This window comes from Antennarius striatus, chromosome 3 (genome assembly GCF_040054535.1).
Source record: "Antennarius striatus isolate MH-2024 chromosome 3, ASM4005453v1, whole genome shotgun sequence".
In the NCBI taxonomy this organism is placed as follows: Eukaryota; Metazoa; Chordata; class Actinopteri; order Lophiiformes; family Antennariidae; genus Antennarius; species Antennarius striatus.
In genome coordinates, this window is record NC_090778.1 from 27235763 (window position 1) to 27255106 (window position 19344).

Consider the following 19344-nt stretch of genomic DNA (forward strand, 5'->3'; position numbering starts at 1 on the left):
TCAGAGATGGAGGAGCAGAGGGAGACAAGAGGAAGCCCTGACGCTCAGAAGAACAGAGGAGGTAGAGAAGGCATCCTGGACACGTCTAGACTCAGGACTTTAATTCTTCATCACTCATGTTCTGTGATTCCTCCTGGTGCCAGGTATCATGTACATAACAGAGGAGCTGCTGATGAAGCTGACTGGATGTCAGTCTCTGGCTCTGGTCCGGTCCCTCAATCTGTCATCTTTAACCGGAGACAAACGAATCAAGGTCAGAGCTACTGCCGAGTACTACAGCTGTTCCTACTGCTATTCCTGTTAGGAGTAATACTAAGTCATTGTGTGTTTCAGTTCATAGAGAACCTCCATGGCTGCCGGCATCTGGAGATTTTAAAGCTCGACCACAACATGATCGACAGGATGGAGAGACTGAACACACTGACACAGCTGAGAGAGCTGCAGCTGGCCCACAACAACATCCAGTGAGATTCACATGCATGTCATACACTTACAATTCCTCTGAACACAGACACACATTTATCAAGTAGCCATTGCTGATAAGTGTCTATATCTGTGTTCATAGGAGGATTGAGGGACTGGAGCTCATGTCCCGGCTTCAGCACCTGAACTTGTCCCACAACAGGATCGAACACATTCCCTTGTGGTTCGGGAATAAGTTGCAGTCACTGCACACACTCCACCTGCAGCACAACCTCATCACATCTGTGAGTAGGTGCTCTCTGTGTGTTCGTTTCAGGCAGCACAGAGGTTGCATTAAGAAGTGCCATTTTTCTTTCGGTTGCTAAACCTTGAACCTATCAGGTAACAGGGTGTGTCTGTGTCTCTTTGTACAGTTATACGAAGTGTCCAGGCTGAGGTCTCTCAGCAGCCTATCAGAGCTAACTGTGTCAGGAAACCCCGCTTGTTCGCTGCAGCACTCCCGCCTCTTCCTGCTCTACCACCTGAGGACTCTGGATAGACTAGACGACCTGCTAGTCACCCAGGAGGAGAGAGGACACGCCCACCAACGCTTCAACGCCGTGACATCATTTCATATAATTCAAAAGGACGAGCCAATGTCTGACGACAGGGAGATGGAGCAGCAGGTCATGGTGACACAGCGACCCCAGCAGGAGGAGGCAAACCAAGCTCTGAAGACTCGACGACAAGCTCGTGCACCTCTGGAGCATCTGCTGCATGCCAGAAGTCAACTGGTAGGACACGTAAAAAAAAAGTAAAACTGACCTTTGAAGATCTCCTGTTCATCATAACCTCTTCTCTCAGATACAATGTGAAACTAATGAGAATGTTAGCAGGTTGTTGGACACGCCCACCAAAGACTTTACTATAAATGTGCTGCATTCTTTGACTGAATTGGTTTTTAAAGTATTGTCATTAAACCCTGTGAGAAGATCTGGTCTGATCAACCCCTCCTCCTGTCAGACCTGTCTTTCATTCATTTTCTGTACCGCTTCCTCCGCGTTCATGGGTCACAGGGGGTTGATGGAGCCTATTCCAGCAGGCTTCCGGGATGAGGAGGAGAGTCAGACCTGTCAGTTTTCATTAATAACAACCTTTTGTTTGTCCAATCATCTGTGAGAGAAAAACTACTGGAGAATGTGGGCATCGATCCCACTACCTCTCACATGCAAAGCGAGCGCTCTACCATTTGAGCTAATTCCCCTCTTACAGTCAAGCAGTAACCAGACAAGCCACCTAAGCTCACGTGTTTTGTGTACTAGTCAGACTGGTTTCCATTAATGTGTCCTGTTTCCATGTCGTTTCCCATTGTCTGATGTTGGATCTGATCTCGTTTGGCAACCACTTGAGCTTCTAAACGATGGATTGAACTGTTCTAGAGTTTCATAATTGTGACTGCTTTAGCCTTCATAACTTTTGTGCAGCTCAGGGGGGGTGCACACGTCTTGTTGCTCTTTCATAATAAAAGCCTCATATCTGTGTCTTCAGTTAAAGATGACAGCTGCCTTTCATTGGCTGAATGAGCTGGAGAAGGAGTGGACTTTCTACAAGTCTGATACCAAACTCCCCCCTCTGTCCTCTACTGGTGTCCAGGTAACCAGAACACATAATCACTAAAAGTGATTGTTAAAAGACTACAAATAGGAATTTCAAATATCACAACTCCACTGTTATCAGTTTTTATATCCGTGCATCTTTTCAGGAAGCTGACGCTGTGTCTGACAGTCTGTACATAGGCAAGGCTCTACACGCCATCACCCCTATTCCTCAAAGCTCTTCCCCCTCGTTCCTGCAGAGCCAGAGGTCGACAGACATTCACCCTGACATGCAGACACCCCAACCCCAGCTGGAGTACGGCATGACAGACAAGAGTAAAGGTTTGCTTCTCTTTACATCAGGATATTAATGAAAGCTATCATGAAGTCATATTACCCTTGGAAACAGCATGCCAAACAGTACTTTTACCTGCCATTAGCGCTTGACTGTGAGACAAAATTTGTGGAGATTGTGGGCATCAATCCCACTACCTCTAACATGCTAAGCGAGCGCTCTACCATCTGAGGTAATTCCCCTCCCTCCAGTAGGAATAGTCTTTAGAAATGTGAGAACTAGTGTTGTTTTAACTCCCTGTTTAAACTTGTTCTTAGTCTTATCCCTTAATGGAAACTCACTTTTTAAACAATAACAATAAAAAATATTTTCTTGTCTGACCTCTTGAAGTACATTTGTGTTTCTGGAGGATTTATTCAAAAACATTCCTGACTGGAGCTAAAGAGGTCAGAAATAGACTTTAGAATAGAGATCAGCTGTCATAGTTGTACCTGAAGAAGAACTGGATCTCTTAGGCTGCGTTCAGACTGCAGGCATATCAGAAAGATTTTCTTCCATATCCAATTGTTAGGGCTGACAGGTTGCCTTCGCAACGACGCCAGAGCGGAGGCGTCTTTCAGTTCGTGTAATTTGTGAGGTCATATAATTGTGACAGCAACAACAAAAACAGCGACGAACACAAAGTCTGGTTACTTTAGAGTATTGGTGGTATCACTGTTTGGTAGAGGTGGAGAAAATCTCACACACACCAGACATCGTCAACTTCTTCTTTCGTCTGGATGGACTGAAAATTGGATATAGGTGACCAGTCTGAACAAGGCCTTAGATCATGTGGTTGAAGTTACTGACCTTCAGACTGTCTGAGTCTGATGCCATGTCCATGAGTCACATGTGAAACAGAAGAGAAATATTGTCGCTGAAGGCAGCATAACAGGACAGCAGCGACAAATTGGTTTAGGTTTGTTAGTACTGTACTAGTTAAAAGAAAGCTGCCCCGTGTGAGGCTCGAACTCACGACCTTCAGATTATGAGACTGACGCGCTGCCTACTGCGCCAACAAGGCTTGAAAATGTTCCCAGTGTGAGTGAGACCGGTCCACAGTGTTTGAGTGTCACTTCATTTCCATGTGGCTGGAACTCTGATGGTTTGTTGGTCTCATATGATGGTTTGTTGGGCTAATGCTGACAGGAACCAAGCAACTTTAACAAGAGGTCATTAGAGAGTCTGAAAACAGCCAAAAAAAATGTGTAAAACTAAAATAATAAAATAATCAACATTGTGTTTTTGTGGTTTATGTGTGTAGCTAGCGATCAGCAGCTGGACCATCAGGAGCCTGAAGAGGCCCTCAAACAGGTAACACCCAACACAAAAATGGTGAAGGTCTGATCAGAATACAGAATCCTGACGCTCTGTCAGGAACCACTGATGCTGTGCTAACACAGCTCTGACATTTGATTGACGCAGCACACGTCTCTGGACAGTTTCCTCTACAAACTGTCCGTCCTGGAGCAGCTGAAGGACGAGGCCGATGAGATGCAACGACGGATGGAGCAACAGACGGAGGAGAGGAGGACGACAGAGAGAGAGACAGACGAGCTGGAGACACAACTCCTGACACTGGAGCCCACAGACCCACAACATGTGAGTTGTGATCACAGTTCACTGCTCAGTTTAACATTTAGAAAAAGTAAAACACACTCACATCAAGAAAGATCTCTGTGATTGATTCAGGATGTTGAAATGACATATTGATGATCTGTCAGGAAACCTGGGTCTCTTCCAAGGCTGGTCTGGTTGATTCCCATAAAATTGGCTCTGTGGAGAATGCGGGCATCGATCCCGCTACCTCTCGCATGCTAAGCGAGCGCTCTACCATCTGAGCTAATTCCCCTCCCTCCAAAATGATTAGTCTTTACAAATTTGTGAACTACTGTCTGTTAAACTCCACGTTTAAACTGGTTCTTAGTCTACTCCCTTAAAGGAAACTCACTTATTAAACAGTAACACAAAAAAAAACCAATTCTGTATGACCTGTGTCGACCTTTGAGAGATTTCAGACACCAGCCCTACTATCCAGGTATCCGTAAGCAGCCAGATGAGGTGGCTGAGTGGTTAAGGCGATGGACTGCTAATCCATTGTGCTCTTCATGTGTGGTTTCGAATCCCATCCTAGTAGTTGTGGATGGAGTCACTGACCTTTAGACTGTTTGAGTCACACGTGAAACAGGAGTGAGATACATATTTTCCCTGAAAGCAGCGTAACATTACAGTAGCTACATACTGGTTTAAGTTTGTTAGTATTTGGAAAAAAAAAGCTGCCCCGTGTGAGGCTCGAACTCACAGCCTTCAGATTATGAGACTGACGCGCTGCCTACTGCGCCAACGAGGCATGGAAATGTTCCCAGTGTGGGTGAGACCGGTCCACAGTGTTTGAGTGTCATTTCATGTCATGGCTGGAACTCTGTTGGTTTGTTGGTCTCATATTTTAAAGCCATCAGGTTGAACTTCAGGCGTCGCTGCTGTTTCAGATTCACAGCCCTGATGGTTACAAGTTAGCTAACGCTGAAGGGAACCCAGCAACTTTAACAGGGGATCATTGGAGGAAGAACTGAATCCCTTAGATCTTATTGATGGAGTTGCTGACCTTTAGACTGTCTGAGTCTGAGTCACGTGTGAAACAGAAGGGAGATGTTTAAACCCTGAGGTTTATGACTGTTAAAGGAAATGCTGTCCACAACTCCTTTTGCTTATAGAGTGTAGCAAAAAAGACATCTGGAGAATGCGGGCATCGATCCCGCTACCTCTCGCATGCTAAGCGAGCGCTCTACCATTTGAGCTAATTCCCCTCTTTCTGGCTGAAGTGTGACTGACTGACGGCCTTGGATCACACATTTTATTTTATTAATTGAATTCATGTTTCTGGAGGATTTATCCACGTGAACACTTGACTGGAGCTAAAGAGGTCAGAAATAGACGTTGTGATGGAGATCAGTTGTCGTAATTGTAACTGAGGAAGAACTGAATCTCTTCGATCTTGTGGATGGAGTTACTGACCTTTAGACTGAGTCACACGTGAAACAGGAGTGAGACATATTGTCCCTGAGAGCAGCATAACATTACAGTAGCTACATACTGGTTTAAGTTTGTTAGTATTTGGTCAAAAAAGCTGCCCCATGTGAGGCTCGAACTCACGACCTTCAGATTATGAGACTGACGCGCTGCCTACTGCGCCAACGAGGCATGGAAATGTTTCCAGTGTGAGTGAGACCGGTCCACAGTGTTTGAGTGTCATTTCATTTCATGGCTGGAACTCTGATGGTTTGTTGGTCTCATACTGTATTTAAAAACAATCAGGTTGAACTCCAGGTGTCGCTGCTGTTTCAGGTTCACAGCCCTGATGGTTACAAGTTAGCTAATGCTGACGGGAACCCTGCAACTTTAACAGGGGATGATTGGAGGAAGAACTGAATCTCTTAGATCTTGTAGATGGAGTTGCTGACCTTTAGACTGTCTGAGTCTGAGTCACGTGTGAAACAGGAGGGAGATGTTTAAACCCTGAGGTTTATGACTGTTAAAGGAAATGCTGTCCACAACTCCTTTTGCTTATAGAGTGTAGGAAAAAAGACATCTGGAGAATGCGGGCATCGATCCCGCTACCTCTCGCATGCTAAGCGAGCGCTCTACCATTTGAGCTAATTCCCCCTGGTTTTGCAAAGGTGTTTTTTAGAAATCTGTGAACTGCTGTTGTTTTTATTCCACATTTGAACTTGTTCTTTGTCTCGTCCCTTCAAGGAAACTCACTTTAACAAGTAGAAAAATATTTTTCTTTCTTCAGTCTATCATCAGTCATTTCAAACATGTGAAACTCTCTTGGAGGACACGGGGTCGTTCTCCAGTATAGGAGGATTTTATCCACCTCAGGTTCAACACTCCCTAATTCAAACTCTAAAATGCATCCGTCTGTCATCTCATGCATTTTTTTTGGACCGATAAATGTGCATTCACTCTTCTGGCCATTTTTTTAATATTCAGTGACAGAGCGATGACAACTGTTCAGATCAGAACAACAAGACCACAAAATGTCACTCATTTATAAAAAAACTTTATCCTGACAGAGCTGCAGGCTAAAAAGCGTCTATGGAGAATGCGGGCATCGATCCCGCTACCTCTCGCATGCTAAGCAAGCGCTCTACCATCTGAGCTAATTCCCCTCCCACCAGATTGACTAGTCTTTAGAAATCTGTTAACTACTGTTGTTTAAATTCCACGTTTAAACTTGTTCTTAGTCTTGTCCCTTAATGGAAACTTACTTATTAAACAGTTACACACACAAAATAAAAATCCTGTATGACCTGTCCAGTGACCTGTCTCCACCTCTCAGAGATTTCAGAGAGCGACCCTGTTATCCAGGGTTCCATAAGCAGTCAGACGAGGTGGCCGAGTGGTTAAGGCGATGGACTGCTAATCCATTGTGCTCTGCACGCGTGGGTTCGAATCCCATCCTCGTCGTTGGTTCTGTTTAGTAGAAACTCTGTTTTGTGGAAAATGTGTCTCAGATAGAATTTGGCTCCTGACACCTCAGTGCTCAGGACACATTCATTACATTCAGTGAAGACAATTTATTTATAGGCTAACTTGACTAGACAGACAACCTGTTCGAGCAGTTTAGAGATAATCAAAGATCACCATCACAGCATAGTTTGGTGAAAAGTTCTCCACCTGCAGCAGTGGAGATTAAAAAAAAAGAACTGTTTCAGTCAGGTTGAGCACAATATGTTAAGTGATTGATCTCAGAGTGAGAGAAGAATCCTGACAGTAACACCTCACTGACCTATTAGGACTGTTAAAGCTGTCCAAATCTGCACCATCGTGGGAAGAGACCCGGGTCGTTCTTCTGTTCTGTACTTTGTTCAGGTGTCATTTTAATATCCAGGTGGGTCAATCAATGGCACAATTCACAACAGGAGTTTGATCCGTGAATCAACCAATACATTCCCTGGTTTAATAAAAGTTGGTATCAAAGAGTCCTCCTCATCAAGGTCTTCACTATTTGACATCACTGAAGTGGATGTCCTTTGTCACACCCTGCACTGATGACCTGTTCACTGTGGACAGTGAACTGAAGAAAATCTGCTGGAGAATGCGGGCATCGATCCCGCTACCTCTCGCATGCTAAGCGAGCGCTCTACCATTTGAGCTAATTCCCCTCTTTCTGGCTGAAGTGTGACTGACTGACGGCCTTGGATCACACATTTAATTTTATTAATTGAATTCATGTTTCTGGAGGATTTATCCACGTGAACACTTGACTGGAGCTAAAGAGGTCAGAAATAGACGTTGTGATGGAGATCAGTTGTCGTAATTGTAACTGAGGAAGAACTGAATCTCTTCGAACTTGTGGATGGAGTTACTGACCTTTAGACTGTTTTGAGTTGCACGTGAAACAGGAGTGAGACATATTGTCCCTGAGAGCAGCATAACATTACAGTAGCTACATACTGGTTTAAGTTTGTTAGTATTTGGTCAAAAAAGCTGCCCCATGTGAGGCTCGAACTCACGACCTTCAGATTATGAGACTGACGCGCTGCCTACTGCGCCAACGAGGCATGGAAATGTTTCCAGTGTGAGTGAGACCGGTCCACAGTGTTTGAGTGTCATTTCATTTCATGGCTGGAACTCTGATGGTTTGTTGGTCTCATACTGTATTTAAAAACAATCAGGTTGAACTCCAGGTGTCGCTGCTGTTTCAGGTTCACAGCCCTGATGGTTACAAGTTAGCTAATGCTGATGGGAACCCTGCAACTTTAACAGGGGATCATTGGAGGAAGAACTGAATCTCTTAGATCTTGTAGATGGAGTTGCTGACCTTTAGACTGTCTGAGTCTGAGTCACGTGTGAAACAGGAGGGAGATGTTTAAACCCTGAGGTTTATGACTGTTAAAGGAAATGCTGTCCACAACTCCTTTTGCTTATAGAGTGTAGCAAAAAAGACATCTGGAGAATGCGGGCATCGATCCCGCTACCTCTCGCATGCTAAGCGAGCGCTCTACCATTTGAGCTAATTCCCCTGGTTTTGCAAAGGCGTTTTTTAGAAATCTGTGAACTGCTGTTGTTTTTATTCCACATTTGAACTTGTTCTTTGTCTCGTCCCTTCAAGGAAACTCACTTTAACAAGTAGAAAAATATTTTTCTTTCTTCAGTCTATCATCAGTCATTTCAAACATGTGAAACTCTCTTGGAGGACACGGGGTCGTTCTCCAGTATAGGAGGATTTTATCCACCTCAGGTTCAACACTCCCTAATTCAAACTCTAAAATGCATCCGTCTGTCATCTCATGCATTTTTTTTGAACCGTTAAATGTGCATTCACTCTTCTGGCCATTTTTTTAATATTCAGTGACAGAGCGATGACAACTGTTCAGATCAGAACAACAAGACCACAAAATGTCACTCATTTATAAAAAAACTTTATCCTGACAGAGCTGCAGGCTAAAAAGCATCTATGGAGAATGCGGGCATCGATCCCGCTACCTCTCGCATGCTAAGCGAGCGCTCTACCATTTGAGCTAATTCCCCTCCTTCTGGCTGAAGTGTGACTGACTGACGGCCTTGGATCACACATTTAATTGTATTAATTGAATTCACGTTTCTGGAGGATTTATCCACGTGAACACCTGACTGGAGCTAAAGAGATCAGAAATAGACGTTGTGATGGAGATCAGCTGTCGTAATTGTAACTGAGGATAAACTGGATTTCTTCGATCTTGTGGATGGAGTTACTGACCTTTACACCTGTCTCGACCTTTCAGAGATTTCAGAGAGCGACCCTGTTATCCAGGGTTTCATAAGCAGTCAGATGAGGTGGCCGAGTGGTTAAGGCGATGGACTGCTAATCCATTGTGCTCTGCACGCGTGGGTTCGAATCCCATCCTCGTCGTTGGTTCTGTTTGGTAGAAACTCTGTTTTGTGGAAAAAGTGTCTCAGATAGAATTTGGCTCCTGACACCTCAGTGCTCAGGACACATTCATTACATTCAGTGAAGACAATTTATTTATAGGCTAACTTGACTAGACAGACAACCTGTTCGAGCAGTTTAGAGATAACCAGAGATCACCATCACAGCATAGTTTGGTGAAAAGTTCTCCACCTGCAGCAGTGGACATTAAAAAGAAAGAACTGTTTCAGTCAGGTTGAGCACAATATGTTAAGTGATTGATCTCAGAGTGAGAGAAGAATCCTGACAGTAACACCTCATTGACCTGTAAGGACTGTTAAAACTGTCCAAATCTGCACCATCATGGGAAGAGACCCGGGTCGTTCTTATGTTCTGTAGTTTGTTCAGGTGTCATTTTAATATCCAGGTGGGTCAATCAATGGCAAAATTCACAACACGAGTTTGATCTGTGAATCAACCAATACATTCCCTGGTTTAATAAAAGTTGGTATCAAAAAGTCCCCCTCATCAAGGTCTTCACTATTTGACATCACTGAAGTGGATGTCCTTTGTCACACCCCACACTGATGACCTGTTCACTGTGGACAGTGAACTGAAGAAAATCTGCTGGAGAATGCGAGCATCGATCCCGCTACCTCTCGCATGCTAAGCGAGCGCTCTACCATTTGAGCTAATTCCCCTCCTTCTGCCTGAAGTGTGACTGACTGACGGCCTTGGATGACACATTTAATTTTATTAATTGAATTCATGTTTCTGGAGGATTTATCCACGTGAACACTTAACTGGAGCTAAAGAGGTCAGAAATAGACGTTGTGATGGAGATCAGTTGTCGTAATTGTAACTGAGGAAGAACTGAATCTCTTCGATCTTGTGGATGGAGTTACTGACCTTTAGACTGAGTCACACGTGAAACAGGAGTGAGACATATTGTCCCTGAGAGCAGCATAACATTACAGTAGCTACATACTGGTTTAAGTTTGTTAGTATTTGGTCAAAAAGCTGCCCCATGTGAGGCTCGAACTCACGACCTTCAGATTATGAGACTGACGCGCTGCCTACTGCGCCAACGAGGCATGGAAATGTTTCCAGTGTGAGTGAGACCGGTCCACAGTGTTTGAGTGTCATTTCATTTCATGGCTGGAACTCTGATGGTTTGTTGGTCTCATACTGTATTTAAAAACAATCAGGTTGAACTCCAGGTGTCGCTGCTGTTTCAGGTTCACAGCCCTGATGGTTACAAGTTAGCTAATGCTGATGGGAACCCTGCAACTTTAACAGGGGATCATTGGAGGAAGAACTGAATCTCTTAGATCTTGTAGATGGAGTTGCTGACCTTTAGACTGTCTGAGTCTGAGTCACGTGTGAAACAGGAGGGAGATGTTTAAACCCTGAGGTTTATGACTGTTAAAGGAAATGCTGTCCACAACTCCTTTTGCTTATAGAGTGTAGCAAAAAAGACATCTGGAGAATGCGGGCATCGATCCAGCTACCTCTCGCATGCTAAGCAAGTGCTCTACCATTTGAGCTAATTCCCCCTGGTTTTGCAAAGGCGTTTTTTAGAAATCTGTGAACTGCTGTTGTTTTTATCCCACATTTAAACTTGTTCTTTGTCTCGTCCCTTCAAGGAAACTCACTTTAACAAGTAGAAAAATATTTTTCTTTCTTCAGTCTATCATCAGTCATTTCAAACATGTGAAACTCTCTTGGAGGACACGGGGTCGTTCTCCAGTATAGGAGGATTTTATCCACCTCAGGTTCAACACTCCCTAATTCAAACTCTAAAATGCATCTGTCTGTCATCTCATGCATTTTTTTTGGACCGATAAATGTGCATTCACTCTTCTGGCCATTTTTTTAATATTCAGTGACAGAGCGATGACAACTGTTCAGATCAGAACAACAAGACCACAAAATGTCACTCATTTATAAAAAAACTTTATCCTGACAGAGCTGCAGGCTAAAAAGCTTCTATGGAGAATGCGGGCATCGATCCCGCTACCTCTCGCATGCTAAGCGAGCGCTCTACCATTTGAGCTAATTCCCCTCCTTCTGGCTGAAGTGTGACTGACTGACGGCCTTGGATCACACATTCAATTTTATTAATTGAATTCATGTTTCTGGAGGATTTATCCACGTGAACACCTGACTGGAGCTAAAGAGATCAGAAATAGACGTTGTAATGGAGATCAGCTGTCGTAATTGTAACTGAGGATAAACTGGATTTCTTCGATCTTGTGGATGGAGTTACTGACCTTTACACCTGTCTCGACCTTTCAGAGATTTCAGAGAGCGACCCTGTTATCCAGGGTTTCATAAGCAGTCAGACGAGGTGGCCGAGTGGTTAAGGCGATGGACTGCTAATCCATTGTGCTCTGCATGCGTGGTTTCGAATCCCATCCTCGTCGTTGGTTCTGTTTGGTAGAAACTCTGTTTTGTGGAAAAAGTGTCTCAGATAGAATTTGGCTCCTGACACCTCAGTGCTCAGGACACATTCATTACATTCAGTGAAGACAATTTATTTATAGGCTAACTTGACTAGACAGACAACCTGTTTGAGCAGTTTAGAGATAACCAGAGATCACCATTACAGCATAGTTTGGTGAAAAGTTCTCCACCTGCAGCAGTGGAGATTAAAAAAAAAGAACTGTTTCAGTCAGGTTGAGCACAATATGTTAAGTGATTGATCTCAGAGTGAGAGAAGAATCCTGACAGTAACACCTCACTGACCTATTAGGACTGTTAAAGCTGTCCAAATCTGCACCATCGTGGGAAGAGACCCGGGTCGTTCTTCTGTTCTGTAGTTTGTTCAGGTGTCATTTTAATATCCAGGTGGGTCAATCAATGGCACAATTCACAACAGGAGTTTGATCCGTGAATCAACCAATACATTCCCTGGTTTAATAAAAGTTGGTATCAAAGAGTCCTCCTCATCAAGGTCTTCACTATTTGACATCACTGAAGTGGATGTCCTTTGTCACACCCTGCACTGATGACCTGTTCACTGTGGACAGTGAACTGAAGAAAATCTGCTGGAGAATGCGGGCATCGATCCCGCTACCTCTCGCATGCTAAGCGAGCGCTCTACCATTTGAGCTAATTCCCCTCTTTCTGGCTGAAGTGTGACTGACTGACGGCCTTGGATCACACATTTTATTTTATTAATTGAATTCATGTTTCTGGAGGATTTATCCACGTGAACACTTGACTGGAGCTAAAGAGGTCAGAAATAGACGTTGTGATGGAGATCAGTTGTCGTAATTGTAACTGAGGAAGAACTGAATCTCTTCGATCTTGTGGATGGAGTTACTGACCTTTAGACTGAGTCACACGTGAAACAGGAGTGAGACATATTGTCCCTGAGAGCAGCGTAACATTACAGTAGCTACATACTGGTTTAAGTTTGTTAGTATTTGGTCAAAAAAGCTGCCCCATGTGAGGCTCGAACTCACGACCTTCAGATTATGAGACTGACGCGCTGCCTACTGCGCCAACGAGGCATGGAAATGTTTCCAGTGTGAGTGAGACCAGTCCACAGTGTTTGAGTGTCATTTCATTTCATGGCTGGAACTCTGATGGTTTGTTGGTCTCATACTGTATTTAAAAACAATCAGGTTGAACTCCAGGTGTCGCTGCTGTTTCAGGTTCACAGCCCTGATGGTTACAAGTTAGCTAATGCTGACGGGAACCCTGCAACTTTAACAGGGGATCATTAGAGGAAGAACTGAATCTCTTAGATCTTGTAGATGGAGTTGCTGACCTTTAGACTGTCTGAGTCTGAGTCACGTGTGAAACAGGAGGGAGATGTTTAAACCCTGAGGTTTATGACTGTTAAAGGAAATGCTGTCCACAACTCCTTTTGCTTATAGAGTGTAGGAAAAAAGACATCTGGAGAATGCGGGCATCGATCCCGCTACCTCTCGCATGCTAAGCGAGCGCTCTACCATTTGAGCTAATTCCCCCTGGTTTTGCAAAGGCGTTTTTTAGAAATCAGTGAACTGCTGTTGTTTTTATTCCACATTTAAACTTGTTCTTTGTCTCGTCCCTTCAAGGAAATTCACTTTAACAAGTAGAAAAATATTTTTCTTTCTTCAGTCTATCATCAGTCATTTCAAACATGTGAAACTCTCTTGGAGGACACGGGGTCGTTCTCCACCTCAGGTTCAACAGTCCCTAATTCAAACTCTAAAATGCATCCGTCTGTCATCTCATGCATTTTTTTTGGACCGATAAATGTGCATTCACTCTTCTGGCCATTTTTTTAATATTCAGTGACAGAGCGATGACAACTGTTCAGATCAGAACAACAAGACCACAAAATGTCACTCATTTATAAAAAAACTTTATCCTGACAGAGCTGCAGGCTAAAAAGCATCTATGGAGAATGCGGGCATCGATCCCGCTACCTCTCGCATGCTAAGCGAGCGCTCTACCATCTGAGCTAATTCCCCTCCCACCAGATTGACTATTCTTTAGAAATCTGTGAACTACTGTTGTTTAAACTCCACGTTTAAACTTGTTCTTAGTCTTGTCCCTTAATGGAAACTTACTTATTAAACAGTTACACACACAAAATAAAAATCCTGTATGACCTGTCCAGTGACCTGTCTCCACCTCTCAGAGATTTCAGACAGCGAGCCTATTATCCAGGCACCCTTAAGCAGTCAGACGAGGTGGCCGAGTGGTTAAGGCGATGGACTGCTAATCCATTGTGCTCTGCACGCGTGGGTTCGAATCCCATCCTTGTCGTTGGTTCTGTTTGGTAGAAACTCTGTTTTGTGGAAAAAGTGTCTCAGATAGAATTTGGCTCCTGACACCTCAGTGCTCAGGACACATTCATTACATTCAGTGAAGACAATTTATTTATAGGCTAACTTGACTAGACAGACAACCTGTTCGAGCAGTTTAGAGATAACCAGAGATCACCATCACAGCATAGTTTGGTGAAAAGTTCTCCACCTGCAGCAGTGGAGATTAAAAAAAAGAACTGTTTCAGTCAGGTTGAGCACAATATGTTAAGTGATTGATCTCAGAGTGAGAGAAGAATCCTGACAGTAACACCTCACTAACCTATTAGGACTGTTAAAGCTGTCCAAATCTGCACCATCGTGGGAAGAGACCCGGGTCGTTCTTCTGTTCTGTAGTTTGTTCAGGTGTCATTTTAATATCCAGGTGGGTCAATCAATGGCACAATTCACAACAGGAGTTTGATCCGTGAATCAACCAATACATTCCCTGGTTTAATAAAAGTTGTATCAAAAAGTTCCCCTCATCAAGGTCTTCACTATTTGACATCACTGAAGTGGATGTCCTTTGTCACACCCCACACTGATGACCTGTTCACTGTGGAGAGTGAACTGAAGAGAATCTGCTGCAGAATGCGGGCATCGATCCCGCTACCTCTCGCATGCTAAGCGAGCGCTCTACCATTTGAGCTAATTCCCCTCCTTCTGGCTGAAGTGTGACTGACTGACGGCCTTGGATCACACATTCAAGTTTATTAATTGAATTCATGTTTCTGGAGGATTTATCCACGTGAACACCTGACTGGAGCTAAAGAGATCAGAAATAGACGTTGTGATGGAGATCAGCTGTCGTAATTGTAACTGAGGATAAACTGGATTTCTTCGATCTTGTGGATGGAGTTACTGACCTTTACACCTGTCTCGACCTTTCAGAGATTTCAGAGAGCGACCCTGTTATCCAGGGTTTCATAAGCAGTCAGACGAGGTGGCCGAGTGGTTAAGGCGATGGACTGCTAATCCATTGTGCTCTGCATGTGTGGGTTCGAATCCCATCCTCGTCGTTGGTTCTGTTTGGTAGAAACTCTGTTTTGTGGAAAAAGTGTCTCAGATAGAATTTGGCTCCTGACACCTCAGTGCTCAGGACACATTCATTACATTCAGTGAAGACAATTTATTTATAGGCTAACTTGACTAGACAGACAACCTGTTTGAGCAGTTTAGAGATAACCAGAGATCACCATTACAGCATAGTTTGGTGAAAAGTTCTCCACCTGCAGCAGTGGAGATTAAAAAAAAAGAACTGTTTCAGTCAGGTTGAGCACAATATGTTAAGTGATTGATCTCAGAGTGAGAAAAGAATCCTGACAGTAACACCTCACTGACCTATTAGGACTGTTAAAGCTGTCCAAATCTGCACCATCGTGGGAAGAGACCCGGGTCGTTCTTCTGTTCTGTAGTTTGTTCAGGTGTCATTTTAATATCCAGGTGGGTCAATCAATGGCACAATTCACAACAGGAGTTTGATCCGTGAATCAACCAATACATTCCCTGGTTTAATAAAGTTGGTATCAAAGAGTCCTCCTCATCAAGGTCTTCACTATTTGACATCACTGAAGTGGATGTCCTTTGTCACACCCTGCACTGATGACCTGTTCACTGTGGAGAGTGAACTGAAGAAAATCTGCTGGAGAATGCGGGCATCGATCCCGCTACCTCTCACATGCTAAGCGAACGCTCTACCATTTGAGCTAATTCCCCTCTTTCTGGCTGAAGTGTGACTGACTGACGGCCTTGGATCACACATTTTATTTTATTAATTGAATTCATGTTTCTGGAGGATTTATCCACGTGAACACTTGACTGGAGCTAAAGAGGTCAGAAATAGACGTTGTGATGGAGATCAGTTGTCGTAATTGTAACTGAGGAAGAACTGAATCTCTTCGATCTTGTGGATGGAGTTACTGACCTTTAGACTGAGTCACACGTGAAACAGGAGTGAGACATATCGTCCCTGAGAGCAGCGTAACATTACAGTAGCTACATACTGGTTTAAGTTTGTTAGTATTTGGTCAAAAAAGCTGCCCCATGTGAGGCTCGAACTCACGACCTTCAGATTATGAGACTGACGCGCTGCCTACTGCGCCAACGAGGCATGGAAATGTTTCCAGTGTGAGTGAGACCAGTCCACAGTGTTTGAGTGTCATTTCATTTCATGGCTGGAACTCTGATGGTTTGTTGGTCTCATACTGTATTTAAAAACAATCAGGTTGAACTCCAGGTGTCGCTGCTGTTTCAGGTTCACAGCCCTGATGGTTACAAGTTAGCTAATGCTGACGGGAACCCTGCAACTTTAACAGGGGATCATTGGAGGAAGAACTGAATCTCTTAGATCTTGTAGATGGAGTTGCTGACCTTTAGACTGTCTGAGTCTGAGTCACGTGTGAAACAGGAGGGAGATGTTTAAACCCTGAGGTTTATGACTGTTAAAGGAAATGCTGTCCACAACTCCTTTTGCTTATAGAGTGTAGGAAAAAAGACATCTGGAGAATGCGGGCATCGATTCCGCTACCTCTCGCATGCTAAGCGAGCGCTCTACCATTTGAGCTAATTCCCCCTGGTTTTGCAAAGGCGTTTTTTAGAAATCTGTGAACTGCTGTTGTTTTTATTCCACATTTAAACTTGTTCTTTGTCTCGTCCCTTCAAGGAAATTCACTTTAACAAGTAGAAAAATATTTTTCTTTCTTCAGTCTATCATCAGTCATTTCAAACATGTGAAACTCTCTTGGAGGACACGGGGTCGTTCTCCAGTATAGGAGGATTTTATCCACCTCAGGTTCAACACTTCCTAATTCAAACTCTAAAATGCATCCGTCTGTCATCTCATGCATTTTTTTTGGACCGATAAATGTGCATTCACTCTTCTGGCCATTTTTTTAATATTCAGTGACAGAGCGATGACAACTGTTCAGATCAGAACAACAAGACCACAAAATGTCACTCATTTATAAAAAAACTTTATCCTGACAGAGCTGCAGGCTAAAAAGCATCTATGGAGAATGCGGGCATCGATCCCGCTACCTCTCGCATGCTAAGCGAGCGCTCTACCATCTGAGCTAATTCCCCTCCCACCAGATTGACTATTCTTTAGAAATCTGTGAACTACTGTTGTTTAAACTCCACGTTTAAACTTGTTCTTAGTCTTGTCCCTTAATGGAAACTTACTTATTAAACAGTTACACACACAAAATAAAAATCCTGTATGACCTGTCCAGTGACCTGTCTCCACCTCTCAGAGATTTCAGAGAGCGACCCTGTTATCCAGGGTTCCATAAGCAGTCAGACGAGGTGGCCGAGTGGTTAAGGCGATGGACTGCTAATCCATTGTGCTCTGCACGATTGGGCTCGAATCCCATCCTAGTCGTTGGTTCTGTTTGGTAGAAACTCTATTTTGTGGAAAAAGTGTCTCAAATAGAATTTGGCTCCTGACACCTCAGTGCTCAGGACACATTCATTACATTCAGTGAAGACATTTTATTTATAGGCAAACTTAACTAGACAGACAACCTGTTCGAGCAGTTTAGAGATAACCAGAGATCACCATCACAGCATAGTTTGGTGAAAAGTTCTCCACCTGCAGCAGTGGAGATTAAAAAAAAAGAACTGTTTCAGTCAGGTTGAGCACAATATGTTAAGTGATTGATCTCAGAGTGAGAGAAGAATCCTGACAGTAACACCTCACTGACCTGTAAGGACTGTTAAAGCTGTCCAAATCTGCACCATCATGAGAAGAGACCCGGGTCGTTCTTCTGTTCTGTAGTTTGTTCAGGTGTCATTTTAATATCCAGGTGGGTCAATCAATGGCAAAATTCACAACACAAGATTGATCTGTGAATCAACCAATACATTCCCTGGTTTAATAAAAGTTGGTATCAAAAAGTCCCCCTCATCAAGGTCTTCACTATTTGACATCACTGAAGTGGATGTCCTTTGTCACACCCCACACTGATGACCTGTTCACTGTGGAGAGTGAACAGAAGAGAATCTGCTGGAGAATGCGGGCATCGATCCCGCTACCTCTCGCATGCTAAGCGAGCGCTCTACCATTTGAGCTAATTCCCCTCCTTCTGGCTGAAGTGTGACTGACTGACGGCCTTGGATCACACATTTTATTTTATTAATTGAATTCATGTTTCTGGAGGATTTATCCACGTGAACACTTGACTGGAGCTAAAGAGGTCAGAAATAGACGTTGTGATGGAGATCAGCTGTCGTAATTGTAACTGAGGATAAACTGGATTTCTTCGATCTTGTGGATGGAGTTACTGACCTTTAGACTGTTTTGAGATGCACGTGAAACAGGAGTGAGACATATTGTCCCTGAGAGCAGCGTAACATTACAGTAGCTACATACTGGTTTAAGTTTGTTAGTATTTGGTCAAAAAAGCTGCCCCATGTGAGGCTCGAACTCACGACCTTCAGATTATGAGACTGACGCGCTGCCTACTGCGCCAACGAGGCATGGAAATGTTTCCAGTGTGAGTGAGACCAGTCCACAGTGTTTGAGTGTCATTTCATTTCATGGCTGGAACTCTGATGGTTTGTTGGTCTCATACTGTATTTAAAAACAATCAGGTTGAACTCCAGGTGTCGCTGCTGTTACAGGTTCACAGCCCTGATGGTTACAAGTTAGCTAATGCTGACGGGAACCCTGCAACTTTAAGAGGGGATCATTGGAGGAAGAACTGAATCTCTTAGATCTTGTAGATGGAGTTGCTGACCTTTAGACTGTCTGAGTCTGAGTCACGTGTGAAACAGGAGGGAGATGTTTAAACCCTGAGGTTTATGACTGTTAAAGGAAATGCTGTCCACAACTCCTTTTGCTTATAGAGTGTAGGAAAAAAGACATCTGGAGAATGCGGGCATCGATCCCGCTACCTCTCGCATGCTAAGCGAGCGCTCTACCATTTGAGCTAATTCCCCCTGGTTTTGCAAAGGCGTTTTTTAGAAATCTGTGAACTGCTGTTGTTTTTATCCCACATTTAAACTTGTTCTTTGTCTCGTCCCTTCAAGGAAACCCACTTTAACAAGTAGAAAAATATTTTTCTTTCTTCAGTCTATCATCAGTCATTTCAAACATGTGAAACTCTCTTGGAGGACACGGGGTCGTTCTCCAGTATAGGAGGATTTTATCCACCTCAGGTTCAACACTCCCTAATTCAAACTCTAAAATGCATCCGTCTGTCATCTCATGCATTTTTTTTGGACCAATAAATGTGCATTCACTCTTCTGGCCTTTTTTTAAATATTCAGTGACAGAGCGATGACAACTATTCAGATCAGAACAACAAGACCACA

At 43.6% G+C, this 19344-nt stretch overlaps 1 protein-coding gene and 28 non-coding genes across 34 annotated transcripts in view; 7 read left to right on the top strand and 22 right to left on the bottom strand.

The window, feature by feature from the left end:
• The window catches only part of cntrl (centriolin), a 62577-nt gene that overhangs the window by 561 nt on the left and 42672 nt on the right, over positions 1–19344 (top strand). For 5 of the 6 annotated variants that reach the window (XR_011035014.1, XM_068310511.1, XM_068310510.1 and 2 more), the window contains exons 2-10: positions 5–61; positions 144–253; positions 334–464; positions 566–707; positions 837–1196; positions 1951–2055; positions 2165–2339; positions 3596–3645; positions 3757–3933. Coding sequence is in view for 5 of the 6 variants with exons in the window: in XM_068310511.1 (XP_068166612.1) it covers positions 7–61; positions 144–253; positions 334–464; positions 566–707; positions 837–1196; positions 1951–2055; positions 2165–2339; positions 3596–3645; positions 3757–3933 (1305 nt within the window). In the remaining variant the exon portion in view is untranslated. The remainder of the gene's footprint in view (positions 1–4; positions 62–143; positions 254–333; positions 465–565; positions 708–836; positions 1197–1950; positions 2056–2164; positions 2340–3595; positions 3646–3756; positions 3934–19344) is intronic. The other variant, XM_068310512.1, reaches the window with a different exon arrangement.
• On the bottom strand, positions 3283–3355 carry trnam-cau (transfer RNA methionine (anticodon CAU)). Its single transcript has one exon. It is a non-coding gene; the product is annotated as a tRNA-Met (tRNA).
• Positions 4111–4183, bottom strand: trnaa-agc (transfer RNA alanine (anticodon AGC)). The gene has a single exon. It is a non-coding gene; the product is annotated as a tRNA-Ala (tRNA).
• On the bottom strand, positions 4609–4681 carry trnam-cau (transfer RNA methionine (anticodon CAU)). Its single transcript has one exon. It is a non-coding gene; the product is annotated as a tRNA-Met (tRNA).
• Positions 5066–5138, bottom strand: trnaa-agc (transfer RNA alanine (anticodon AGC)). Its single transcript has one exon. It is a non-coding gene; the product is annotated as a tRNA-Ala (tRNA).
• On the bottom strand, positions 5460–5532 carry trnam-cau (transfer RNA methionine (anticodon CAU)). The gene has a single exon. It is a non-coding gene; the product is annotated as a tRNA-Met (tRNA).
• trnaa-agc (transfer RNA alanine (anticodon AGC)) lies at positions 5922–5994 on the bottom strand. The gene has a single exon. It is a non-coding gene; the product is annotated as a tRNA-Ala (tRNA).
• trnaa-agc (transfer RNA alanine (anticodon AGC)) lies at positions 6431–6503 on the bottom strand. The gene has a single exon. It is a non-coding gene; the product is annotated as a tRNA-Ala (tRNA).
• On the top strand, positions 6720–6801 carry trnas-gcu (transfer RNA serine (anticodon GCU)). Its single transcript has one exon. It is a non-coding gene; the product is annotated as a tRNA-Ser (tRNA).
• On the bottom strand, positions 7427–7499 carry trnaa-agc (transfer RNA alanine (anticodon AGC)). Its single transcript has one exon. It is a non-coding gene; the product is annotated as a tRNA-Ala (tRNA).
• Positions 7826–7898, bottom strand: trnam-cau (transfer RNA methionine (anticodon CAU)). Its single transcript has one exon. It is a non-coding gene; the product is annotated as a tRNA-Met (tRNA).
• Positions 8288–8360, bottom strand: trnaa-agc (transfer RNA alanine (anticodon AGC)). Its single transcript has one exon. It is a non-coding gene; the product is annotated as a tRNA-Ala (tRNA).
• Positions 8796–8868, bottom strand: trnaa-agc (transfer RNA alanine (anticodon AGC)). The gene has a single exon. It is a non-coding gene; the product is annotated as a tRNA-Ala (tRNA).
• On the top strand, positions 9148–9229 carry trnas-gcu (transfer RNA serine (anticodon GCU)). Its single transcript has one exon. It is a non-coding gene; the product is annotated as a tRNA-Ser (tRNA).
• Positions 10248–10320, bottom strand: trnam-cau (transfer RNA methionine (anticodon CAU)). The gene has a single exon. It is a non-coding gene; the product is annotated as a tRNA-Met (tRNA).
• On the bottom strand, positions 11219–11291 carry trnaa-agc (transfer RNA alanine (anticodon AGC)). Its single transcript has one exon. It is a non-coding gene; the product is annotated as a tRNA-Ala (tRNA).
• On the top strand, positions 11571–11652 carry trnas-gcu (transfer RNA serine (anticodon GCU)). Its single transcript has one exon. It is a non-coding gene; the product is annotated as a tRNA-Ser (tRNA).
• trnaa-agc (transfer RNA alanine (anticodon AGC)) lies at positions 12278–12350 on the bottom strand. Its single transcript has one exon. It is a non-coding gene; the product is annotated as a tRNA-Ala (tRNA).
• Positions 12672–12744, bottom strand: trnam-cau (transfer RNA methionine (anticodon CAU)). The gene has a single exon. It is a non-coding gene; the product is annotated as a tRNA-Met (tRNA).
• trnaa-agc (transfer RNA alanine (anticodon AGC)) lies at positions 13134–13206 on the bottom strand. Its single transcript has one exon. It is a non-coding gene; the product is annotated as a tRNA-Ala (tRNA).
• Positions 13623–13695, bottom strand: trnaa-agc (transfer RNA alanine (anticodon AGC)). The gene has a single exon. It is a non-coding gene; the product is annotated as a tRNA-Ala (tRNA).
• trnas-gcu (transfer RNA serine (anticodon GCU)) lies at positions 13912–13993 on the top strand. The gene has a single exon. It is a non-coding gene; the product is annotated as a tRNA-Ser (tRNA).
• On the top strand, positions 14969–15050 carry trnas-gcu (transfer RNA serine (anticodon GCU)). Its single transcript has one exon. It is a non-coding gene; the product is annotated as a tRNA-Ser (tRNA).
• On the bottom strand, positions 16069–16141 carry trnam-cau (transfer RNA methionine (anticodon CAU)). Its single transcript has one exon. It is a non-coding gene; the product is annotated as a tRNA-Met (tRNA).
• On the bottom strand, positions 17040–17112 carry trnaa-agc (transfer RNA alanine (anticodon AGC)). Its single transcript has one exon. It is a non-coding gene; the product is annotated as a tRNA-Ala (tRNA).
• On the top strand, positions 17329–17410 carry trnas-gcu (transfer RNA serine (anticodon GCU)). The gene has a single exon. It is a non-coding gene; the product is annotated as a tRNA-Ser (tRNA).
• trnaa-agc (transfer RNA alanine (anticodon AGC)) lies at positions 18036–18108 on the bottom strand. Its single transcript has one exon. It is a non-coding gene; the product is annotated as a tRNA-Ala (tRNA).
• On the bottom strand, positions 18435–18507 carry trnam-cau (transfer RNA methionine (anticodon CAU)). Its single transcript has one exon. It is a non-coding gene; the product is annotated as a tRNA-Met (tRNA).
• trnaa-agc (transfer RNA alanine (anticodon AGC)) lies at positions 18897–18969 on the bottom strand. The gene has a single exon. It is a non-coding gene; the product is annotated as a tRNA-Ala (tRNA).